The 23,148-nt window shown below is 50.3% G+C and overlaps 10 protein-coding genes across 10 annotated transcripts; 5 read left to right on the top strand and 5 right to left on the bottom strand.

The window, feature by feature from the left end:
* The first annotated feature begins 271 nt into the window (after window positions 1–271).
* BDQ94DRAFT_179706 (cytochrome P450) lies at window positions 272–1,929 on the top strand. The gene has a single exon (XM_026773456.1). The coding sequence runs from the start codon at window positions 295–297 to the stop codon at window positions 1,762–1,764; it is 1,470 nt and encodes a 489-aa protein (XP_026631735.1). The 5' UTR covers window positions 272–294; the 3' UTR covers window positions 1,765–1,929.
* Window positions 1,930–2,125: 196 nt separating this feature from the next.
* Window positions 2,126–2,783, bottom strand: BDQ94DRAFT_134475 (uncharacterized protein). The gene is made up of 2 exons (XM_026764473.1): window positions 2,351–2,783; window positions 2,126–2,303 (listed from the first exon to the last, which is right to left on the bottom strand). The coding sequence occupies exons 1-2, from the start codon at window positions 2,538–2,540 to the stop codon at window positions 2,299–2,301; spliced, it is 195 nt and encodes a 64-aa protein (XP_026631736.1). The 5' UTR covers window positions 2,541–2,783; the 3' UTR covers window positions 2,126–2,298.
* Window positions 2,784–2,913: 130 nt separating this feature from the next.
* On the top strand, window positions 2,914–4,286 carry BDQ94DRAFT_165819 (uncharacterized protein; the record flags this gene model as incomplete). The annotated part of the gene is made up of 2 exons (XM_026770410.1): window positions 2,914–2,937; window positions 3,009–4,286. 2 exons carry the CDS (start codon window positions 2,914–2,916, stop codon window positions 4,284–4,286), a joined length of 1,302 nt encoding a protein of 433 aa, XP_026631737.1.
* A 910-nt stretch (window positions 4,287–5,196) lies between these two features.
* On the top strand, window positions 5,197–6,714 carry BDQ94DRAFT_165820 (NAD(P)/FAD-dependent oxidoreductase; the record flags this gene model as incomplete). Its single annotated transcript, XM_026770411.1, has 3 exons — window positions 5,197–5,392; window positions 5,437–5,821; window positions 5,865–6,714. 3 exons carry the CDS (start codon window positions 5,197–5,199, stop codon window positions 6,712–6,714), a joined length of 1,431 nt encoding a protein of 476 aa, XP_026631738.1.
* Window positions 6,715–7,068: 354 nt separating this feature from the next.
* On the top strand, window positions 7,069–8,237 carry BDQ94DRAFT_179709 (uncharacterized protein; the record flags this gene model as incomplete). Its single annotated transcript, XM_026773457.1, has 2 exons — window positions 7,069–7,389; window positions 7,462–8,237. Exons 1-2 carry the CDS (start codon window positions 7,188–7,190, stop codon window positions 8,235–8,237), a joined length of 978 nt encoding a protein of 325 aa, XP_026631739.1. The 5' UTR covers window positions 7,069–7,187.
* A 2,403-nt stretch (window positions 8,238–10,640) lies between these two features.
* BDQ94DRAFT_165822 (sulfotransferase family protein) lies at window positions 10,641–11,576 on the bottom strand (the record flags this gene model as incomplete). Its single annotated transcript, XM_026770412.1, has 2 exons — window positions 10,641–11,365; window positions 11,450–11,576. The coding sequence occupies 2 exons, from the start codon at window positions 11,574–11,576 to the stop codon at window positions 10,641–10,643; spliced, it is 852 nt and encodes a 283-aa protein (XP_026631740.1).
* A 728-nt stretch (window positions 11,577–12,304) lies between these two features.
* On the top strand, window positions 12,305–13,597 carry BDQ94DRAFT_134479 (acyl-CoA thioesterase). The gene is made up of 2 exons (XM_026764474.1): window positions 12,305–12,567; window positions 12,630–13,597. The coding sequence occupies exons 1-2, from the start codon at window positions 12,454–12,456 to the stop codon at window positions 13,470–13,472; spliced, it is 957 nt and encodes a 318-aa protein (XP_026631741.1). The 5' UTR covers window positions 12,305–12,453; the 3' UTR covers window positions 13,473–13,597.
* Window positions 13,598–13,648: 51 nt separating this feature from the next.
* BDQ94DRAFT_165824 (CFEM domain-containing protein) lies at window positions 13,649–14,024 on the bottom strand (the record flags this gene model as incomplete). The annotated part of the gene is made up of 3 exons (XM_026770413.1): window positions 13,649–13,689; window positions 13,753–13,879; window positions 13,950–14,024. 3 exons carry the CDS (start codon window positions 14,022–14,024, stop codon window positions 13,649–13,651), a joined length of 243 nt encoding a protein of 80 aa, XP_026631742.1.
* Window positions 14,025–14,744: 720 nt separating this feature from the next.
* Window positions 14,745–19,484, bottom strand: BDQ94DRAFT_179711 (putative ABC multidrug transporter; the record flags this gene model as incomplete). The annotated part of the gene is made up of 4 exons (XM_026773458.1): window positions 14,745–17,277; window positions 17,322–18,687; window positions 18,740–18,798; window positions 18,845–19,484. The coding sequence occupies 4 exons, from the start codon at window positions 19,482–19,484 to the stop codon at window positions 14,921–14,923; spliced, it is 4,422 nt and encodes a 1,473-aa protein (XP_026631743.1). The 3' UTR covers window positions 14,745–14,920.
* Window positions 19,485–20,559: 1,075 nt separating this feature from the next.
* BDQ94DRAFT_134484 (putative serine peptidase) lies at window positions 20,560–22,915 on the bottom strand. Its single transcript, XM_026764475.1, has 10 exons — window positions 22,609–22,915; window positions 22,397–22,514; window positions 22,187–22,341; window positions 22,015–22,137; window positions 21,790–21,962; window positions 21,657–21,744; window positions 21,499–21,604; window positions 21,278–21,437; window positions 21,018–21,218; window positions 20,560–20,950 (listed from the first exon to the last, which is right to left on the bottom strand). Exons 1-10 carry the CDS (start codon window positions 22,846–22,848, stop codon window positions 20,734–20,736), a joined length of 1,581 nt encoding a protein of 526 aa, XP_026631744.1. The 5' UTR covers window positions 22,849–22,915; the 3' UTR covers window positions 20,560–20,733.
* Between the last annotated feature and the right edge of the window lie 233 nt (window positions 22,916–23,148).

A 23,148-nucleotide genomic window follows, 5' to 3' on the forward strand; every position in this document is an offset into this window, starting at 1 on the left:
ACCCTCGCATTCAACAATTCTGATGTGCACAGTCTCTATGGATACTTGATCGAGTGCTGGTTGAGTAGTCGCTGGATTGCATGCTGAAATTAGACAGTATCCGGTCTAGCAGTTCATGAATACCCAAAGACTGGTTGCCTGCACTAAGGATGCACAAATGCATCCCGCGAACCCTAAACCATTAGTCCGCTTTAGCATGCATCCATGCATCCATCCGTCCTACTTAAACACCGTCTCCCTCGTATCCATCCTCACTTCAACAACTTTCCTCCCCTCCCATAAATACAAAAAGCCATGCTATCCATCCTCCTTCTCGCCATCCTTCCCATCATCTACCTCATCCACAAATACTTCACCGATCCTCTCTCTCGAATTCCCCCTGCCCACCCCCTCTCCCCATTCACCACCAAATGGATAATCCACCAGCGCGACCGCACCACAGAAGTGAAAGCCATCTACACCGCCCACCGCGCCCGTGGGCCTATAATCCGCCTTTCGCCCACCGAACTCAACGTCAATTCGCTTGAAGGGCTGCAGGCGATCTATACGCAGGGCGCGTTCGAAAAACATGCGTTTTACGCTAATACATTCATGAACTTTCACACGCCGAATATGGTCGGTATGCTGGAGAATAAACCCCACGGGGAGCAGAAGAGATTGTTGAGTGGCGTTTATGCCAAGAGTTATCTGCTCAGGTCGAGTGATGTCAAGGTTTTGGGGCGGGAGATGGTGGTCGGGAGGTTGGGTGATTTCTTGAGGGGAGTCGTTGCGAAGGGTGCAGTGATCAATGTGTTGCCTGTTTTTCAGGCTGTGGGGATGGATTTTACCTCTGGGTTTGTGTTTGGGATGCAGAATGGGACGAGGTTTCTGGAGGATTTGACTTCTTGGGGAGTGTGGTTGGGGCAGTATGAGGCTTTCAAGAGCATGAGTAGGGAAGAGAGGTTTATGGGGTTTGTGGAGAGGTGGTGTTTGGAGTTGTGCGAGGGGGTTGGTCTTTCGAAGCAAAGTGGAGGCCAGGTGACGCAGGCTGTGGTTTATGATCGACTTAGGGAGGGGTTGGAAGAAAAGAAGAAGGTATCTGGAGAGGATGTGGACGTGAATCTAGCCGTTGCATCAGAGGTGTTGGATCATTTGGTGGCTGGGCATGAGACGACTGGTATTACAATCACATATATCATGTGGGAGTTGTCAAAGAGGCCAGAGCTGCAGACGAGGTTGAGAGAAGAACTGGCTAGCTTGCCTGAGTCATTGAGGTATACAGAGGGAACGGAAAAGGAACTGCCTCCTTTGGCAGACATCGATGCACTTCCATTTCTGGATGCAATCGTCCGGGAAACTCTTCGACTCCACGCACCGGCTCCGGCACCATTACCCCGCGTGACTCCTCCAGAGGGGACATGGATACATGGGTATTATATCCCTGGAGGAGTGCAGGTCAGTTCTTCTGCATACTCACTGCACCGGATAGAAGAGGTATTTCCATCCCCGGAGGAGTGGATTCCCTGGCGTTGGATGGATGTGAAGGATGACAAGATCCATGATATGCGACGCCTGTTTTATCCATTTGGAACCGGAGGACGAATGTGTCTGGGGAGCAACTTTGCATTGCTGGAGATAAAGCTGGTTATCGCTATGGTATATGCCAGTTTCGCGCCCGAGGTTGTGGATGATGAGGGAATCGAGCAGCACTTGGAGTTTATTGCGTTGCCAAAGGGGAGGAAATTAATGGTGCGGTTCGTTCCAGTTGAGGGCCACTCTCATTGATATTGTCGGGCATTCAAAAGATATTTTATAGCATAGATTGAATCAAGAATCCTGAGCCAGGTGGTTAATAGAAGCCATCCACATAGTTCCACCCATGTATGGTTCCCAATCCCACGTAGCCGAACGTGCACTTGTCAATGCTTGACTGCTCTATCTTAACCCATGCCATCGGGAAAGGACACAATAGCAGTCTACCTATACTGTTAGGTCGGGCCCCTTCGTTAATATATGTCACTGGATCACCAAAATGGCCTCAGGCCCTCAACCCCATTTTGGCATGTTGTCCCGTGATCCGGCAGAGAGAAAGTCTCGCACCTGCCGATGAAAACGAGTTGAGACCCCCTCACTTACCACAGATTCAATCACCAACAACTTTGAGAAAGTGATAAAGTTTCAGCCTGTGAATAATTCCCAGTTACTCGAATGTCTCCGAACACTCCCTACGTCATTGTCTTTCACTGGACAGTGGCACCCAGTCACGTCACCCACCTTGTGCAACGGTGATTAACTCCACCTGATGAACTGAGTTTCTTGTCAAAGTCTGTCGACAAATAGCATTCTACTTCCTAGCTGACCATGCACATAGATGATAGCTGTTCCCTGGAGTCTGACATGCCCTCGCTGGTCGCATGCGAGTAGCCAACGTACAGTAATCGGCACCTAGATAATGAATGCACCACACAAACTAGCTTCTTCAAACCAAGGGAACACCACAGGTAGTAAGGTACCCATGCAGGTGAATCTGTGCCGCCTGTCATGGCAGTAGGCGTTGCCATGCACCAGGGCAAGGGGTTGACATGGCCATTGGTGCAGGTGCAGTACGTATTTATTCTTCAAATCCCGCCTAGAGTCGCGCTTTTACCAGTGCACCCCCACGAATAACAACTGTGCTATAGCCCGCCCCTTCGAGCAGTATGTCTACAGTATCCTTCTTTTCAAATCTAGATGAAGTACCGGAGCCGATATTCTACCCCTGTCAGGTTCGACATACCAGGGTACATCCTGTTGTTCATTCATTCTCCTATCCCTATCTATGGGTTATGCTGCCGGTTCGGTGGCGGGGCAACAGTGTTGAGAAATACACCTCGCCCGTGGTCGGTTCTGGATGGTTCACCGTGGATCCCCGTGATTACTTAGAAAGAGGCAATCATGCTGGGCTGCATGGGAAGCTTCGTCAGTATCTGCATAGTCAGGTAAAGCCGTCCGTCATCTGCACCTATGTCTCACTAACACATTCAACCCAGCGCCTTCAAGACGAAGACTATCCCTACGTCTTTCTCCTTACCGCCCCCAAAGTACTAGGACATGTCTTCAATCCTGTCTCTTTTTGGTATCTATATTCTGTCAATAGCACGTTGGCCGCCGTTATTTTAGAAGTGAACAACAACTTTGGCGAGCGACATATGTACCTGCTCCTATCGACTGGGTCAACTTCCGAGGACACTAGTGTTGCCGATCTTGCAGATCAGCCTTGTTCTACACCAAACCGCTTTGCCAGCATCTGGCCGAAGGACTTCCATGTCTCACCGTTCAATCCCCGAGAGGGCATGGCATATACCCTTAGCACTACTGATCCCTTGCGGTGCGAAAGACCGATCGACAGTCGGATCGTGCTGGTTGCCTCCAATCGGGTCCGACTTATAGCCTCTATCCGCGCTACGGGGCCGGCGATCCGCCCAGCTGCTCTCTCCGCCTACCAGCGATCCCAGCTGATCTTATCGTGGGGATGGGTGGGGGCTTTGACGGAGCCACGCATCTATTTCCAGGCTGCAAAGCTGCATGTGCAAGGGAAATTACGGGTCTGGTCTCTGCCGGTGCCATTGGAGAAAACCATCAGTCGACGCGCAAATCGACTCGAACGATCGCTCGAATATTTTGTGAGGGGATACCTGCGGCACCGAGTGGAGAACACCGACGGATCATTTACCGTGCGGTATTCCGCTGCAGGACTGTTTGCCAACGACACGGTCGAGATCATGCAATCACCTTCGGCGCGTGCGATTTCGAGGAAATGCCCGGACAAAGCCGTTGAGTTTCGGGTCCTACGTCCGGACTTTTACACCTCCTTCGTAGAGAGTCAAGCCTTGACCGCCGAAGCAGTCTTCAAGCTCCTGGCAGGAAATGATTTCCTGCGCGTGTCGCGCATGCATGTGCTCCGGGATCTATTTTGTGACGAATCAGGCTCCTTTCCAGAATTTAGCAAAGTCTCTGGGTCTGGTCATCTCGCTTTCCAGGTCCTCTCCTGGTTCCGAAAGGGGCGGCCCGCAGCTATTGCTGGTCCGCGTTCTTTGTCTGCCCTGGACTGCTACGTACTGACCTGCTGTAGTCCTGCCGAGCAGAGGGACTACTGGCTGCAAGTGATGAAACTATTCCTCAGTCGCTATGTTGCCTTTGGGCACACATTTCTTCTTGAAGCTGAAGTTCTTGTCGCCCTCCTGGTTCTGGGGTGGACTCTCTTGGCCACTAATAGTCTGTTTTATGGTTCATACGGTTCCACTTTCCGATCATTCTTCGTCATCTGATGCTGTAGAGTGATAGTTATTGGTAATTGATCAACGCTACTGCTCAATAAATTATAAGTTCTGTAGCCCATATTATTATAGAATTCAAGCTGCTCAACGCAGACACTAGTAACGTCGACAAAGCTAACGTCATTTATACGTGATACCGTGAAGTTACTGTGCGACCATGAGTTATTTACAGAGACCTTGTGGCGGAGATAAAGGTCGATACTGATTGCCGAGCCCCCGGCTGACCTCAGAATATCCTCTAGGTCGTCTTGTCTACCTATCTGGTTCGTGCTTTCTCTCCCTGTTCAAGGCACATCGTTCAGTGGACATGAAACTAATAACCCCACCCCCTTCGATTTAGGGTTCATAACTGCCACAAGATTACTGGCCTTACCACAGACCGTATGACCAGTCAACATTGTCCTGAACTTCATCAACAAGTGATGTAAACCGAGCTTAACATCTCGCTCGGACTGCTCGGCATCAAACCCTATTCGTGATATTATACTATGAGATAATGGGACTAGCCGCCACCCTTCCACAGTATCAGCTGGATGTGACAGTCACACAAAGACATGGGGACTGTGCTACAGGGAATCAACCTGGGCGGTGATTTCTTGGGCGTGAATGGTAGAAGTGTTCTTTAGCCTGCGTGCAGGAACATTGCAAGGGAATGTACACTCGGCTTAGCTGCATGCAGAGTGACAAAGCACGTCATGCTGTTACCTGAGTGAAGCAACACGCTGCTTGGCAATATCTTGGTTCGTCCTTCTAGGACATAAATAGCCAGTGGCCATCGAGTCACGCTCATGATCTGCAAAATATCACTGATTATCGTTAAGATCGCTCATTACACAATATGCAAGACAGGTGCAAATTCCGTTGTACTATAGCTAAATTTTGACTAACATCACACAGCAAGATGATAGCCATCATTGGCAGCGGCGCGGCTGGTATGGCTGCTCTCTGGGCCCTTCACCAGCATTCTCCTCACCAGGTCTACATCTACGAGGCGGCTCCTCGTCTTGGAGGTCACATCAACACAGTAAAGTTCAAGAAGGGAGAAGATAGCGTCAATGTCGACACTGGATTTATCGTGCTCAACAACTCTACCTATCGTGCGTTTCCTCCTCCAAACTTGAAGCTTGGTCTGACCGAACAGCCAACTTTCTCAACTTCCTCAAAGCCATCAATGTCCCAACCACGCCCTCGGAGATGTCATTTAGTGTTTCGCGATTCTCCGACTCGGGCTCCTTTGAATGGGCAGGGTCCTCCCTGAGGAATCTTTTCGCTCAAAGCAGAAACCTGTTCTCTCCTTCAATGTGGCGGATGGTCTTTGACATGGTGAGATTCAATCACTTCGCCCCTGATCTCCTCCGCCTACCCGACGTGGACAATACTATGTCTATTGGAGAGTACCTCGAGAAAGAAGGATACTCGGCATTTTTCCGCGACAACTACCTAATCCCATTGACGGCGTCAACGTGGAGCACGAGTCCAGACAAGTGCAACTTGCAATTTCCTGCCGTGACTCTCATCCGGTTTCTGTATGTTTCCTATATCATGTCGATGCAGAGCTAATTCCATCAGGTACAATCACAACCTGCTTAATACGCTCGGGCGGGGTCTCGAGTGGCTCTCCGTGACCGGTGGCGCAAAGAGCTATATTGATACCATAATGGCCAACTTTCCTTCCAAACAAGTGTTCTTGAATCAGCCCGTAATATCCGTCATGAACGATCCAGCCTCGGGTAGTGTTACAGTCACCACTGCCGACGGCACGACAGCCACTTACGACCACGTCATCCTCGCTACGCCCGCACCTCAAGCACTCTCTCTAGTATCCAAAACAGCAACTCCACTAGAAAGCTCCATCCTCTCAGCCTTCGAAACAACCACCAATACCGCAGTGCTTCACTCCGACGAGACCCTCCTCCCCCAGAACCGCCGGGTCTGGTCCACCTGGAACTATCTGAGCAATGGCGCAGCTGATCAGGTATGCGTTACGTATAACATGAACCGGGCGCAGGGGGTCTCGCATGCGAAATACGGGTCGGTGTTGGTGACGATGAATCCGCTGTTTATGCCGGATGTAAGAACAATCCAGGGAGTGTTTCAGTATGAACATCCGCTATTTACTCCGGCGGCAGTGCGGGCGCAGACAATGCTACCGAGGATTCAGGGCACAAGGGGGATCAGTTACGTGGGTGCGTGGACAATGTATGGGTTTCACGAGGATGCGTTTACGAGTGCGTTTGGAGTGGTGGAAGAGTTGGGAGCGAAGATTCCGTTTCCGGTGGCTGATAGTCGGTTGAGAGGGGGTGCAGTGAAGGAGGTGAGATGGTTGGAATATGTATTTAGATTGGTGTTGCAGGGGGTGCAGGGTTTGATTGTGTGGTTGGTGGGTGGTAGCCTGAAGGGTAAGCAGAAGGCGAGGTAGAACCTTACACACTGCCTCTCGAATGAACTTTCAGATCTTTTGGACAGACAAGGTTTCTATCGGTGCTATTCTGGGTGTTGCATTACCTGTCACATTGAATATCCTCCGAGGTGATTATCCACGCAATCCCATATCATCTGATATACCCCTTGCATAATCTGTCTTTACCAAATCTGGTAGAAAGTAAGACCATCCGGATAGGCTGTATACTACCTCGTGTCCACATCGGGGATACTGAATACGATCGTATATCAATCCGATGGATGGGAGATAACAACCCTAAATGAACCAAGCAACAGCCGTGGATCTCCCCGGACTTTCTCCGATGGCTTCCCCACCCGCCAATCCAGCATCAACTAAACAACCCCTCACGCTCTTCATCACTCTCATTTCACTCCTAACCATATCATCTACGGCTTCACAAACAACATCACTCCCTCCCAAGCACACACCTCTACTGATAAGATACAACGATGGCCGACTCCCTCCCTAAAACCTACGACGACCTCCCCGACAAGCGGCGCTACTGGCCCGCAACCCCCAACTCCGCTGACGAGGGGCTGGGGATGCTCCGTCTCCTCACTCCAGAAATCGTCGCCAACGCAGCACGCACCCAGATCCAGACCGGCGAGCGCGTATGCCTGAACTGGGACCTGGAGAAGCTGAACCCACCAGGTACTCTCCCTTCTACCTCAGTGACATAGGTTCACCCCCAACCTCACCCATCAACCTAACTTAAAAACATAGGCTTCGGCCGCAAACCCTTCGCCCACCACGTAAAATGGGTCTCTGAGGGCCACGCCTTCGACGACGAATACCACTTTAACCCGCAACAATCTTCCCAGTGGGACGGTCTCCGACACCATAACGCACCCGCCCCCACCCCCGACGACCCTAACCGCCGGGTCTTCTACGGCGGCACCACCTCCACCGAGATCCTCGACCCCTCGTCCACCCGAATCGGCATAGCCCACTGGGCCAAGAAAGGCATCGCCGGCCGTGGCGTCCTAATCGACTACGCCTCCTACGTACAGCGAACCAAGGGCGTCACAGTAAACGCTCTAACCCGCCACACCGTCTCCCTGGACGACGTCCTCACCATCGCGAAGGAATGCAACATCACCTTCGAACCAGGCGACATTCTCTTCCTGCGCGTCGGTCTGCCGACTACATGGGATAACATGACCGATGAGGAGAAGGTCAAGTATAGTCAGCAGGAAACGCCCAACCATGCAGGATTAGAGCAGAGTGAGCGTGTGGTGCGGTTTCTTTGGGATCAGCATTTCGCGGCTGTAGCGGGTGATGCGGTCAGCTTTGAGGTGTATCCGCCGGTAGAGAAGGAGTGGGATTTACATCATTTTTTGTTGGCCGGGTGGGGACTACCGATTGGGGAGATGTTTGATCTTGAGGGGTTGAAGGAGGTGTGTGAGAGGTTGGGAAGGTGGACGTTTTTTGTTAGTTCTAGTCCGTTGAACTGTGGGAGGGGTGTGTCGAGTCCGCCGAATTGTATGGCCATTTTTTAAAATGCAGAGGTGGTGTGGGAATGGAGTTAGAAGGGTAGTGATATGGATGATGGAGTGGATAGAACAGCGGGAGTTGATGTATTGAGCTGGGGCTCTTATCATGATTTGCTTGAATCTGGAGACTATACATAGGACCTTCAGGGCATCAAGAGGCATAATATGCAGTCATACTTGTGATATCACATTCTTTGGCCACAGTTATGACTGTCTCTTATATTGACATTGAAGGGTCTTTTTTGAGCCGAGTATTACTTGGATTGTAGCATTCCAATGACGGTACACCCCGAAGGTCTGTCACAGCATTTCCCTAATCGCAGTGGTAATACCTACTACTAGGCAGTATATCTAGAGTACACCACTCGGAACCATTCACATATACGAATGGTGACTATGAAGGGGGAATACATTCGCAACAAGATCAGTAAATAGCAGTTGCGAGGAAAGCAGACTAGCCCCTCGTACATTCAATATCAGAAGTTGGGACTATAAAGGCCCCTGCCTCCCTCACTAGCCCGTAAAGCATACCTCGCTGCTACCATCGCCAACTGCAGGGTGTTTCCAGTAACCGGAATGGCTGTTCCAACCGTGCAGCACTCTGTACCCACTCCTCCTTCCTTCTGTCATTCTGATTCCTACTCTAATGGCACCAGATATATACACTGGATCGATAAGCTGCGGCTTCCACAGTGACCTACATGTCTCGGGAGTACTCGAAAACACATGCATCCTACAGTATGAGAACGACTCAGTCCCTTAGATACTCAGCAGCCGGAGTACTGTTGGGTCATCTTCAAACCCACAACCACACCCTTCGAACCCGCTTAGCATGCAACAAATCGCGAAGATGGCTGGAAGATGGATCATACGACGTCGAGCGGCGTACCGTCCTCGATGAGTCTTATATTGGCCTATACGATTACCATCGTCGATGAGAGAAGCTTAGAAGTATGCAAGGATGTCTTGAATAATATTCCGGTAATGGGTAGTCATCCTCCAAATGAAGTGAGTCGCTTAGCTGCCGAGTCTGGTTTAAGGACATTATCACCCCGTTGCATTGCAATAATCTCATTGTGCTCCGTCAGACAGCCTCTAGTCTGGAGAGTAAATTGATGGATTGTGTCGACTGCTATAAAGCAGAGATTAAAGAGAAGAAAGCGGAGACTTCCGGCGAATAGTTGATCACTTGTGGTCTACATATCCGGTCTACATTTGGAACAGCAGATAGTTGTCCTTGGACGAATTTCGATGTCATACCGGACTCACGACAAGGCCTCTGTGATCTTAGGCATCGAAGAGAATCCAGGTGGGTATGTGTCGTGGAAAGTTCATAGAACCTAGTCCAATGGTATGGGTTAGCGAATGAGAAGAGATGGGAGAAGGAATGTATTCACAGGGTTTCGGCGGCTAGGAATTTGCGAAATCTTAGGCCCGATCGTCTGGCAGAGGGATCCGATACCGATTGGGTATACCTGTTAGTTAGATCAGATGGAAGGTTCCGAAGTACATAGATACATTCTTTCTGCAATCGAATAATACAAGCTTACAATAACTCATAGGATGTATGTAAATCCCAAAGCCCAGGACCAGTGAAAGTGGGAGTGTTTTTGCAATACTAGCGTCCAGTTTACGGTTTGGCTTGTATTTGCGACGGGGACACCCAATGCTAGCATCCAACCATCACGCTGAACAATTATCCCTGCTTCACGAGTAAATATGTCTTGCAGACAGCTCAATGTTTTCACCTACTTATGACACGTGTTCCCGGACACCCGATCGGCCAAATGCTCAATATAATGACCGATGAGCAAGTGGAGCAAGCCGTGAAGACTTGAAGCGATATGTTGCCGAACTCCGAGCCATATCTTTCAAGCCCGACTCCGAATTTCGGAGCTGTATTTCCCTCGGTGAAGGATTCCTAGACTATTGAAGTCTTGATAGCTAGCGCAAAGAGCTACGGTTTTAAGAGTGAGGCTGATTTCAACAAGTACTTGACTGATCCTTTCGGAGAATAAACGCGCAGACGTGCTGCAAAACTGCATGATAGGCCTCATGTTATCTACTATACTCATGGGGATTTGATCCCGAGGAATACCCCAGTGGAGAATGGCAGGATCAGTGGGATTGCCGACTGGGAGAATGCAGGCTGGTTTCCGGAGTATTGGAGTATACCAAGGCTCATTATAGCGTGCGATATGCGATTCTTTGGCTTGTAAATGCTGTTGATCGAGTCTTTGAGGGTCATCTGGATGAATTGCACGTGGAGAAGATGCTTTCCGATCTTTTGGGTTCATTCTAGTTCCATTCTTTCTTCGTTCTCTTCAGGTTGATTGTGCCAATGACTTTCCATTAGTTGACTACTCAATACAAAGACAGCATTCAATACCACAGCCTACAGAACAACCCCTACATCCCCATAACCCTATAGACCAACGCCGCCACCACCACAGGCCCCAACACCCACAACCCAACCTTCCACCCCAACCTCATCATCCCCCTCCACATCACAATCCTCACCTTCTCATCCAACCACTTCTTCTCATTTAAATGCGGAAATGGCACATCGGGCACCGGCTTGCCCAGAAACTCACACAACGGCCCCCACCCCTCACTCAACCTAAACTCCAACAGCCTCTCCGGCGGCGTCAACCGCCTCACCAACGCATAATGCTCCCTATACTTCTCCCGACTCACACGCTTCGCATCCTCCGGGCCCTTAATCCCCAACCACCCCTCAAAGGTCGACTTATGCACCTTGCCCAAAGGATGCGTGAACCACCGATCAATCGTATATATGATTGTCACGATAGGATCATACGTGTTGGCAATCACGCCGTTCATCCAGCTCTCGTACCACGAGTCGATGTCCCGCTCGACTAGCACCACTTTAGCTTCGGGGTACGCACGGATCAACTCCTCGGAGAAGGCGATGGCCGGGGTGTCGGAGGAGATGGCGGCAAAGTCGTGTAGGAGTTGGTCGAACTCAGCTCGGCCGTATTGGGGGCCCGGCGCGTTGAAGAATTTCCGGTCGATGGCTTCTTGCCACATGGGGATGGTGCCGAATTTGTCGGACATGAGGGTGATGGAGTGCCAGCAGGGGAGGGAGAGGGTTTCGAGGGCGGAACACATTGCTATCTTTGCTTTTAGTATGGGTTGGTTCGCTTTTGGCAATTGTGTAGTGGGACGACATAGAGGATACTCGAGGTCATACTTACAGGCTGTTCCTGTTCGGTTGAACCCCAGGCAGAGGACTTCGAGTGGAACGGTGCGCTTCTTGCCTCGTGGGGAGTCGCTGTTCACGGGACGGAAGAGTTCGGGGTGGCGTTCTTGGGGGGTTGCCATGGTGTTAGTGTAGATATATTAAGTGGAATTGTATGATTGCTGTGTTCTGTTAATAGACAGGCGTAATGAAGGAAAGAATGTATGAAGTTTGAACTAAAGCTCCCCTGAAGTTGTTGAAGATACATTTATAGTCCTTTCATTCACTTGTACTATATTAGCGCTTACTTGTCGGCAGTTGGAGGGCTATGTTGATTGGTCTGCTCGTTCATGCATTTAGTCTCATTCACTAGCTCGTTAGCGCTTAGTTGAGCGGAGCTAAAGGTGTGTTGTATAGTGTTATAGACCGTAGTAGATGCAAACATTCAGCTGCAAACTAGTAGAAGGCTACCTTTAATTCGGTGATAAACGACTAGAGTTTGAAATAAGCGATATAGCACGAGTATCAGACACGAGCAACAATATGATGTGTCAAAGTGGGTACAAGGCAGTTCATCAACACTATACCGCTTCTGGCAATTCACATGTTATACGATGTATGAACGGTTCTATGAATGTGGATAATCAATTGCAACCATGGAAATGTAGTAGAAGATAATGACAAGATGTACTCCATAACCATCTTTTTATTTATTTGGAATAAATATCAGTAAGATCTACACCATAATCAACTGCCTGCCTCTCCACTGTTTTCACTTGTGATAAGATAACTCCGACGGCCACGGAGTACCGAGGTAGTTTTTCCGAGATCGCCCAAGATTGAGTCTCCGGCTTACTTCCCCAACAGCAATCAACTCTCCTTGATTAACCTCCTTTTATACTCATGCAGGATCCCACTCGTTCATTCTCTCCCTGCTCTCATCTTCCTCTTCATCCTTGAGTTCCGGGGCATCCCCGTGCTCACTGTGCACTCTTGTACATAACAATAATAATCACCATCATGGCCGACCTCTCCACCCTCCGCGAGGTCATCCTTCCCTCGCTCTTCTCCTGGAAATCCCTCGCCATTGTGCTCGCCTTGCTCAATCTCAAGAATATTCCCTTCTCGTGGCACGTACGTATCCACTCCTAACCCCAGCACCATCAATCAATACTAATAATAATAATAATGAATAGATCCGCCTCCTAACCCACCTCCTCCTCAACCTCCGCCGCTCCCCGACCTCCCCTCCCTTCCCTACCTGTCCTCCACCCTCAACCCTCACCACCAAGGAAAAGACCATCCAAACCCACCCCATCTTCTATCCGCACACGCTCACCACTCGCACCTCCCTCTGGGAAACCGACTACAACTTCCACAAATCAAACAGCACCTATTTCTCCGATCTGGACATCTCCCGAACAGCCATAGTAACGAGAGTCTACACACCGGGTTTAGCGCTCGTGAGCTTGGAATTCGACCACGAATTGAGGAATGGGAAAGATGAAAATGCCAAGGTCAATGCGGGGAAGAAGGTGTATGTCGCGCTGGGATCTACCTATACCAGCTTTAAGCGGGAGATAGGGCCCCTGCAGAGATATCGGGTGTTGAGTCGGATTGTGGGCTGGGATCGGAAGTGGGTTTATGTGCTCAGTGCTTTCGTGAGTATTCCTTCTGGAAAGAAGGGGAAGGGGAAGGTGTTTGCTACGGCTGTGAGCAAGTATGTGGTGAAGAAGGGGTGGGTTACTGTTCCGCCGGAGAGGGTGTTGAGGGCGAGTGGGATGTTGCCGGAGAGGAGTCTTGCTGATGGGGAGAAAGATGAGGATGGGGTGGTGGTTGAGGAGGAAGAGGGGACGGTGGAGGGGATTGTGGAGGGCATGGGGGAGGTGTTGAGTAAGGATAAGGATGGTGAGGATGGTAAAGGCGAAGGAGTGTCGGATTGGACGTGGGATATGATTGAAGAGGAGAGAGTGCGTGGGATGAAGATCGTCGAGGGATATGTGGGGTTGGATGAGAAGTTGTTGGCTGAGTGGGAGTAGACCAGTACTTACTATTTACATCGACTACTGCGTTATTTGCTTTCTGTACATATATAGATACCAAGTAAGAGCTGGATAGATGATAGATAGATCCATAATTTGTTATTGATCAGTCATGTCATTTATATCATAATTCCCTTTACTTTTCCATCCTTCCTCGATACACATCCTCTCAATCAAGACGACCCGCAAATCGCATTCTCCAGATTGATTCCATCTACCCAAACCATCAGTCAAACCCACATCCTCGTATACATCAATTTAGAGGGGACACACATACCCTGCAATTCATCTCCACACCCATTATCATTCAAGCAATCCCGCACGCCCTGCTGGAAGCTCCCATTGGTGCAGTAGCAATCAATATTACCAGAGTCACAGACTGTGCTGGATTCCACGCAATTGCCCTAGGATTGTTAGCAACCATATATTACTAACTCCCGATCATTGCCTCCTTGAGAATGTTTAGAGACTTACCAGACAGTCTGGGATGCTTTGCGCCGCGGCGAAGGACAGAACGGCAGCGAGAGGAAGGAGGATGGAGAATTTCATTGTGGAAAGAGTCGTTTACTATCTTATGAAAATAGGATAGAGAGATATGATATTGATTTTGGTAGAATGATGTGCTACCACGAGGAACTGAGGTGATTTATACCAGCAGGAATAGAAAGTACAAAGTGGTAAATAGGGATGAATGATCTCCTTGCGTGTGGGGTAGATCGCATGAATAGATACCAGGACTAGTAGAGCAAGGGAACAAGTCTATAGACAGACACTGATCACTAATGATCGATGTAATGACGATCTTTATATCGGTTACTCTGGGGTGATGTATCTTAAGCTCGCATTGTACATCACTGGCATGTATATCCATGGATGTCTTGGATTAGGAAAATGTGTTAAAGTGAGGGTATCATACCCATTGGATGTGATACATCATGGTATGTAGCAATTGACATCATGGCATGTTTCATAACTTTCATGTAGGATGTGTCGATAATTGCCTGGGTAGATGTCAATGATGGTCGAACAGTTAACTTCTTCAATTCCATGAGTATCTGGTATCTGCAAGGGCTACCGTCCCGGGTATTCAACCGCCACCCTTCTCACGAGGCAGCCACTGCAGCTACGGGTGGTGAAACATGCGTCAGCCCTTGCATGTTGTTCGATGTTCTTTAGTCTTTCTTTACGACCATATCTGTTGGAATACATCATTGACGCGTAATCGGTGGATAGCAGAAGAGATGATCGTAGTGTAGAAATCTATTATGACTGGTATCTCTAGTCTAAACATATGAACAAGAAATGGAGCTCAAAATATACATCTGAATAGTCGGTCAAATAGATAACATAGAAGGAAAAGAATAGAAGAAAGTAAGGGGAAAAAAGAAAGCAAGAAGGGAAGGAAGAAAGGAAGGAAGAAAGAAAAGCCATCTGCTGCCACTCTTTCACTGCTTCCGCCATTTCTTCACACGGAACAAATAATAAAAGGCCGCCGCGGCCGCAATCTGCACAACAATATACACCCAAAAGATCCCGAAGTTCCTCCACTTATCACTCGCCACAATGCCCGACATACTAATATACGCATCTGCCGTGCTCACAGAGCAGTACTCACACCCCGTCGTAGCATTCGGATTCAGCAGATTGCCTCCAGCAAGCTCCGCATACTGTCCCAGATACTCGCCGCAGGACTGACCCGCCGGGGGATCAAGGACCGACAGCTCTGACGACGAGCACACCACCTCTCTTCCTGATACCTGTGTAGACACCATTGCCGAGGCCCAGTATGTGAACGGTGATGCACGGTACATGAAGATCCAGAATCCTGGGAGAGCGGAAGGCGATTGCATGATACCGCAAAAGGTCAAGGACATGGCGAAGAGGAGAGTAACGATAGCACTGGCGGTGACGGTGTCCGGAAGTGCGGCGATTATCATGTGCGCAAAGGTGCTGACGTAGATGAAGAATTCGATGCAGAGGATGAGCACGGTGGCTTGGCGGGCGGAGCTTTGGATGCCTACCACCGGAAAATAGTAGCAGGCAAAAACGATGATGCCGAGGACGATTTGGTATGGGATTTCGACAATGATGTTGGCCATCAGGAACGCTTTCCAGCTGTATGCTTTGCTTGGACGTTCGCGGACTTCGTAGAGGTCTCGTTGGGTGATGAAGAGCGGCATGATCTGCTGCACAAGAGATGGAAAGAGAGAGCACAACATGAAGATAGAATAGATAATCGTCTGCAATCCTTGGAGAGAAGATTTGGCGTGATAGAAGGAAAATCCGATAAAGAGGCCGCCAAACACGCCCAGGCCCCATTTGGCCAGCACATACGAGGGCATGCGCCAGTACTGCTGGAAAACACGGTACGTGACTTGATAAAGCTGGAACCAGAACGGCATGGCGAATTCGGCATGGCTCCATTCGGTATCTTCGTCGACAGGTGCTCCCTGCTTCTCGGCGTGAATGCGATCGATCTCCGCTTGGACATCTTGGCTCTCATTGCTTTGCTTCCAGACATCGAACCAGTTCTCCCCCTTGGCATTGGAGCCTTTGTTGACCATCTCAAGCATGTACTCAGCCGGGTTCTCGTCCTCACCGCAAGGACGTGGAGCGCCGTTGGCCTCAAAGTAATCGAGCAGTGTGCGCGAGTTTTCTCCCACTGGTCCGAAGTAGACGGTCTTACCGCCGCGAGCAAGGAATAGCAACCGATCGAATTGCTGGAACAAAACGGCGCTAGGCTGGTGAATGGTACAGAGGACAGCCTGGCCATGGTCGGCTAAACGGCGCAGAAAGGCGCAGATCGCCCATGAACTCTGGGAATCGAGGCCACTTGTGGGTTCGTCGAGGAAAAGAAGAAGCTTTGGCCGTGCAGCTAGCTCCACGCCGATAGTTAGCAACTTGCGTTGTTCAACGTTCAAGCCCTCTCCCGGAACTCCGACTACTGCTTCAGCAAAGTCCTCCATCTTCAGCATAGAGATAACTTCTTCGACATAGTCGTACTTTTCCTTGAGCGAGACAGTAGGCGGCTGGCGAAGCAAAGCACTGAACTGCAGTGACTCACGCACAGTAGCCGTTTGGAGATGAAGATCTTGTTGCTGGACATATCCAGTTTTCCGCTGGAAGCTAGCATCCAATCCTTTACCGTTGACAAACATGTCCCCAGTAATCACTCCCATGGTGGTTCGATGGGCGAGGACATCGAGAAGAGTGGTCTTTCCTGCTCCACTGACACCCATGAGTGCAGTGAGAGTACCAGGTTTGACCCAGCCTGATACATGATCCAGAAGCCGTCTAGTTTCACCTTTGATGTCCACATCATAACACACGTCGCGCCAAGTAAAGATATCCTGTTGTGGAGCGAGTCCTCCAAGATTCTCTGATTTTCCCGTGCCAGTTGGTTTAATGGTACTTAGCTCAACTCCATTTTCAACATCAGGGGATTTGGGGCTCGTGGCACGCGACAAGGCTCGCTTCTGGCTGCGGTGGAAGACCAACACCTCCGCTGTGCTGGTGGTGGACGAGTTTAACTCCGTAGCGACGAAGTAGATCGCCATGAATGCGATCAAGAAAGCGATCAGTATCCCAAAGTTGCGCCACACGTGGCTGTAGTAGTACTTGAAATTGACGGCGATGTAACGATCACCACTGACGAGTTTTTCGCCGGCAATTGATCCAGACGTGGAACAAACGAAGGAAGAGCCATTCATGTCAGCGTATGACGGGACAAATGAAGAGCAGGGGAATTCGCGCCCGTGGAATTCGTTGGCGATGAGTATTTCAAACGCATAGTAGATCGGATCTGAACGGTCAGCGAGAATCAACAAGAGACAAATGAGCACATACTGAGATAATGAATCCACTCAAACCATGGATGCATTGAAGGAACGGGCAGCACAAATCCAGTATAGACAATCAGAGCCAGGATCAAGACGCCTGCCAGGGACATGGCCTGGGAAATGGTTTTCGTAACCGCCGCCATGGTCCGGAAGACTGCACTCATGACAAACATGATAATGAAGGAGATCAAAAAGTAGATGAAGAACTGGGCCGGTTCGCGTCGTAGGTTGACCATAAAGTAAAGAATGATATTGAACGCGACAGCGAGAGCAAATTTCACCGGTATATCGCTAACAACGCCCGCAATAGCTTCTGTTGCTGGATGGTAAAAAGCATACGAGGCTTGCTTTTCCACAATCGGTCGCTGGGCGTAGAGCGTATTGATCTCAGACATAGCTGCCAGGGCGTTCAAAAGGACGGCGAAGAAGAGCGCTGCTCCTTTGGAAACAAAAGAAGCAGTGTCGTTGGGGGCATTATAGTAAACCGAGCCGATAATGAGGGCCATGATGATCTGTCCACAGACTGTTGATACAGTGGACTGGATATCCATCCATAACCGCTGATAAGCACGTTTCGTGTTTAGCTTAATCTGCATGGGCACACTCAGCAAGAATGGCGACTTGGGCCGCGTGTGCTTAGCTTGCACAGCCCGCTTGCGCTCGTGGAACTCTGTATTGGTAACCTCGTCGTCATGCAAAGGATGTTCTTTTTCGTACGAAGCAACCTCAGCAAGCACCTTCTGGTACTCTGGCGACTGACGCCAATAAGCTTCAAAGTCGTCAGGACTGCGAGGAACACGGTCTTCCATGCCCGCACGTGGGCGACGCTCCTGGGGGTTGGTAACGGAGGTCAGGAAATCACCTGTCGTTTGTCTCGGGGGGCACTCCCAGCCCTGCCGCTCAAAGAAGGCTTTTGCCTCCGAGGTAGGTCCAAGGTAAATTTGACGGCCCTCATAGAGTACCGAAACTTTATCAAAGATGTCATAGATGCTCTGGCTCGCCTGATATATGGCAACTGCATGAGCTGATCCTGTCAGGTCAGCCATCAATCGCAGAGCCTCGACGAATTTCAGCGCGGTGGCCGAGTCGAGACCACGAGTCGAATTGTCCCACGCAGCTAGAGGTGCTGCAGCCAGAGTCATCTCGGCAATACTGACGCGCTTGCGTTCTCCCCCAGAGACACCTCTGATGAACTCATTTCCAACTTTGGTATTATAAGTGTGACTCAACCCGAAGATAGCCATGACAACCTTTGTGAGATGCTTTGCGTGTTCCTCTCGAGATAATCCTTTGATACGATGCTGTGGAGTGCGCATAGCGGCGGCGAATTCGAGGGTCTGGCCAACGGTGAGGTGAGGGAAGTGCTTGTCCACCTATAATATAGTTAGCGGGTGTAATGCTAAATCATGACCAGCGTAGACATACCTCTTGGTTGTAGACCACTTCACCTTTGAACTCCTTGATCATCTGATGTTGGGGAATACCTAGATCAGGTCAATACAGACACAAGATATAATTTGAGTGTATTACCATTATAATGTATCACGCTGTCATCGTTGACAGTCAACCCCTCGAGCTCGCCACAAAGTGACTTCAGAAAAGTACTGCAGCCCGCACCCGGACGACCAAGCACAAGAAGAAGCTCCCCGCTCTTCAACACACCATTGAACTCGTTCAAAATCCGTTTCGGTGGAGAGTGACGATTCCGAAGTGCCTCAGCAATCTGGAAAGGAGCAGCGAAGGTCGATGCCACGGTATCTTGGAATTGAACCGCCGCTCCAGTCCCGGAGATGGAAAGGTTCTTGAACACGATACCTGGTCGAAGATCGAGAGCACCCTCTCGACGAAGCTCACCAAGACCATAAGCAAGCCACTTTCCGAGATCAAACTTGTCAGTCTGGGGGTCAAGACAGGGGTCATTCTCTCGGATTGTGTCCATGGTTTCTGGGCGACCGGAGGCAGCTGTGTGATGGGTGTAGACGCTGGAGCGCCGTCTGATGGACTCTTGAGTGGCGATCCGAACTAGATTCTGTCTCTCCTCGGGACCAATGAGGGCCACAGAGGGGTGTGGTGAACCTTCTTCATTCTGGGCAACTAGTGTGTTGGGTGTGTTCTGTCGTAATAGGTGATCCTCGTCCCGGGACCAGGGGACTGTCTGATCGGAAGCCATGTCGTAGACGCTAGCCACCTGTCAAATGGCAGCAATCACGAGGGATAGGAGAGAAATGCGTGGAGTCCGCTGCGTGTTTTCGAGAGAAGATTAGGCATCGCGCCCCAGTCTTTATATGACAACCTCGCATACTCCTGTTCGGGATATCGGTCCTCAGGGGAACCGGATCGGCTTCCATGGCTCAGCATACAAAGCTTGCTATCATGCAAATTGTGGTTGACTTAGGCTGTGCGTATACTCGGGTCCGGATCTTAGTATGAACCGGCAAGTTTATGGAGCAGGATTCGGCCTAGTTGTCCATCGGATCTCGCAAGAGTAGAAGCCGTTAAGGGTGCCTGAAGCACGACCACCAATGAACGGGGCCATTGTGGGATGTGTCAGCGGATCTATTGTCTTCAGGGCATCCGATCAGCCACGTTGATCCGCAAGTGGATCGTGGATGAAGATGCAACCGATCTAGCCCAATTGCCGGATTGGGCAGATAGCGGAGCCCCCGTCAGCTTATCCCCGCTGACTAACTAACTCCGCTGACTTGTCATGGATACCTCAGGCGAGTCCAGCCCAGATCATCCGGACTATCGGATGTTAAAGTTTGCAGAGGCCGAACCATCACATCGTAATTCAATATGCGGATAATGCTGTCGTCGGATCTGGAGGGATCTGCAACGGTTTATTGTCATGTGGGTATGGAGAGTGGATGCTTGCCTATCCCTACTTCACATGCATTGTAGTAGATTAGTGTACCAGATCGATCTCCAGGATCCACAGAATCAGAAGATATAGTAGATAACCCAGCATGCCGATGGTTGTCACCCCTATAAGTGTTGGGCGTGGCTGATTTTGTATCAAGATAGCAAGTGAAGCGACCCTTCCCTCATGTGCTGTTGGAATGTTCAAATTGAGCCACTGTAATCAGCGCCAGCAGTACCTAGGGTGACTTCAATGTCACGCTGATCTTTCTTAGGTTTGTAGGTGGGTTTGGCTAATACCAGGTCCTTGAAGGCGGGAAGACTGGGCAGAGTCTTTAGTGAAGGCCACATAGACAAAGAGGCTAGCTTCTACGCCGTGAACAATAGCTCGACAGTCAATATATATAGCAACGTCTCCACTTCCCATACCATGGAGCACGTGCTCAGTAATTAGGAAACGCGAAAGAACCATCTAATCAACAGCCATAGCCGTATCTCCCATCATCACTTTATGACAATTTTCTTTATGTACACTCCATATATGTCCACCAGTATCTTCATCAAGCATAATACTCCTCCACCCACTCCTTAATCTGCTTCACCTCATTATCAACCACCTTTCTCACACCCTCATTCGCATAATAATCCTCCATATACAAGTCCGAGCAATGGAACCCGCCCGGAATAATCTGCACGGGTTCATTCGCCGTGCTAACCAGCGGACCACCGGGCCGGAAAGTGCTCGACACACCGGAGTCGCGCCAGGGGTCATATTGCCTTCTCAATTTATTAGCATTGAGTTTATCTTCACATCATATTCAAATAAAATTAGGGGGCGACCTACCCATTCGTCCAGATCAACCGCGTCGTGTTGCGGGTCATATCCCATCCACCCGTCCAGCTGTTCACCGTAGCGGAGTTTTTACCCTTCGCGCTACCGTACGTGTAGCCGTTCACTTCAGGGAAGTAGAGCGGGCATTGGCGTTGCCAGTAGGAGGCGCTGACGAGCCGGGGCACAATAGTGGAGGTTCCCTCGGGGGCACCGCTGGATCTTTGTTAGTGGATTGTTCGTGTGTTATCATGAATGAGGTAAGGGGTACGCACTCCTGCCACCAGAAGAAAGGCTCGTTGCAGAGGAACCATTCCCATTGGCGGTCGACAGGGTTACCCACGGAGGTGTCGGTGAAGATAGGGCTCGAGGCATTATAGCTGTCGAAACAGGCGACGCTCCATTCGTCGGTCCAGTAGCCGTAGCTTGCGCAGTCTGTCACTAGGTTAGTCTGAGAGGATAAGGGAGAGGAACGAGACGAGAGATGGTGGAATACAGTTAGGGAGTATGGTTGAATTGAACCAGTTTGCGTAGTTGGCCAGGGCCTTTTCAAGTCCGACGCCCTCGGGGCCGGGGGTCACTGCCGCGCCGGCTTCGACACCCTGTGTCCCTTAGTATATTGCTTCAATGAAGAGGAATCTGGTGGTAACTTACCTCGACGGCATCACAGAACTGGAAGAAGGAAGAGTATCCTGTGACAAAGTCGTTGTCTTGCCAGAGGTACGGTCCGTTGGGCAGGACACTGTTCCTGTCAGAAAAGCTCGTCTATAGACTTTGAAGTACTCACGCGGCAAAGTCATCGTAATGCTCAACAGCTCCCAGGCCAAACAGGTCTTTGAGCTCCTGCTGTTCCTTGGCAGTTCCATTCTTCCCGATTTTGTCGACATACTCGGCTACCAGAGACACATCCTTGCTGCAGTTCTGTGCCATGCCTTGCTGAATGGGGTAGAAGTATTGCCACTGGCTTGGTTAGCTGCAAGTATAGACAAAAGAAAAAGCAGGTTACACCTACAAAGTCATAGATAGCCTCCACAGGCGCACTGGTGGCATGGTAAGCCCAGAACGTTCCAGGCGCGATAGACTCGGTCCAAGCCGTCAAGGCACCGCTGTATGAGCCACCGACCATGACCCAGGGCTACGTTGTCAGCACCTATCAGAAACATAGAGCGGTGAAGGTAACATACAGCATTCTGCGCATTGCTGCGGCTGCTATTATCGAACTGCAGCTTTACCGTCTCGGCGAAGTAGGTCATGTCCAGAATGGACTGATCCAGTGTGAGATACTGAAGTGTTTCGGCATTGAGCACCTCATAAGGCGAAGAGTCGCCCCAGTAGCGGTCTAGATTGGGGTCGATCAGTGAATGTTTTTTTTCCATGGTAGCAGTGACACTCACGTTCAATGAGAATGACGGCACCCTGGATCTCCTGCGCATAGACACCAGTGAGAGTATCATTGGTGAGATACCCCTCATAGCCATCGGCAGAGACCTCTCCAGGGTTAAAGAGGACCACCTAGTTTAATCAGCAATGTTCCTCATGATTGCGGACCTTGCCAACGGCTAAGTTTCAATATGGCCGGTCATAAGACCAAATGTCAGAGACGCACCGGTGACCCAGGACCACCCCAGTATTCAGTACTCCACCAGTACCGCTGGGAAAACGTTCCCTTCTCCGGGTTATGATGGTCCAGCAGCTGCTCAAAATAAGCCTCACCCGTAGTCGCAGCCGACTTACTCGAAGCTGGCCGAGAGATAGGCTTGGGCACAAGACGGGGGCGAGCAGCCTGGGCCAGAGACGCCCAAGAGAGCGCCAGTGACGCGGCAGCGACAATGGAGAAGGAACGCATTGTGAGCTGTCGAGGGGAATAGAGGATCCTACAACCACAACAGACAAACTGGCACGAGAGAACGGCCAGCGCCGGAGGAAACGAGCGATTTATGTCTGCGCCGGCCCCATGGCGTGAGCGCAGCAGGAACTCCGCTCCTGCTAGGCGATACTACCTTACTCCATTGCATAGATTAAACCAGGCACGGCATGAGGAGTCCGGCAGGGACGAATCTTGAGCGTGACTGCAGAATTGATTGTTGTGCACCGTCGGAGAGCGTCGGGGCGGCCGGAGGGGGTGGAGCCTGCAGATGACATCGTC

The sequence above is a fragment of the Aspergillus welwitschiae genome, assembly GCF_003344945.1.
Source record: "Aspergillus welwitschiae strain CBS 139.54b unplaced genomic scaffold BDQ94scaffold_2, whole genome shotgun sequence".
Classification (NCBI taxonomy): domain Eukaryota; kingdom Fungi; phylum Ascomycota; class Eurotiomycetes; order Eurotiales; family Aspergillaceae; genus Aspergillus; species Aspergillus welwitschiae.

Bases quoted from the DNA above. Each gene is read 5' to 3' on its own strand.
- BDQ94DRAFT_179706 (XM_026773456.1), top strand. From the start codon at position 295: ATGCTATCCATCCTCCTTCTCGCCATCCTTCCCATCATCTACCTCATC.
- BDQ94DRAFT_134475 (XM_026764473.1), bottom strand. From the start codon at position 2,540: ATGGCAACGCCTACTGCCATGACAGGCGGCACAGATTCACCTGCATGG.
- BDQ94DRAFT_134479 (XM_026764474.1), top strand. From the start codon at position 12,454: ATGGCCGACCTCTCCACCCTCCGCGAGGTCATCCTTCCCTCGCTCTTC. The intron at 12,568-12,629 runs GTACGTATCCAC...AATAATGAATAG, and splicing joins ATATTCCCTTCTCGTGGCAC to ATCCGCCTCCTAACCCACCT.
- BDQ94DRAFT_134484 (XM_026764475.1), bottom strand. From the start codon at position 22,848: ATGCGTTCCTTCTCCATTGTCGCTGCCGCGTCACTGGCGCTCTCTTGG. The intron at 22,342-22,396 runs GTGAGTGTCACT...ACCCCAATCTAG, and splicing joins TGCCGTCATTCTCATTGAAC to ACCGCTACTGGGGCGACTCT. The intron at 20,951-21,017 runs GTAGGTCGCCCC...TAAATTGAGAAG, and splicing joins CGGTTGATCTGGACGAATGG to GCAATATGACCCCTGGCGCG.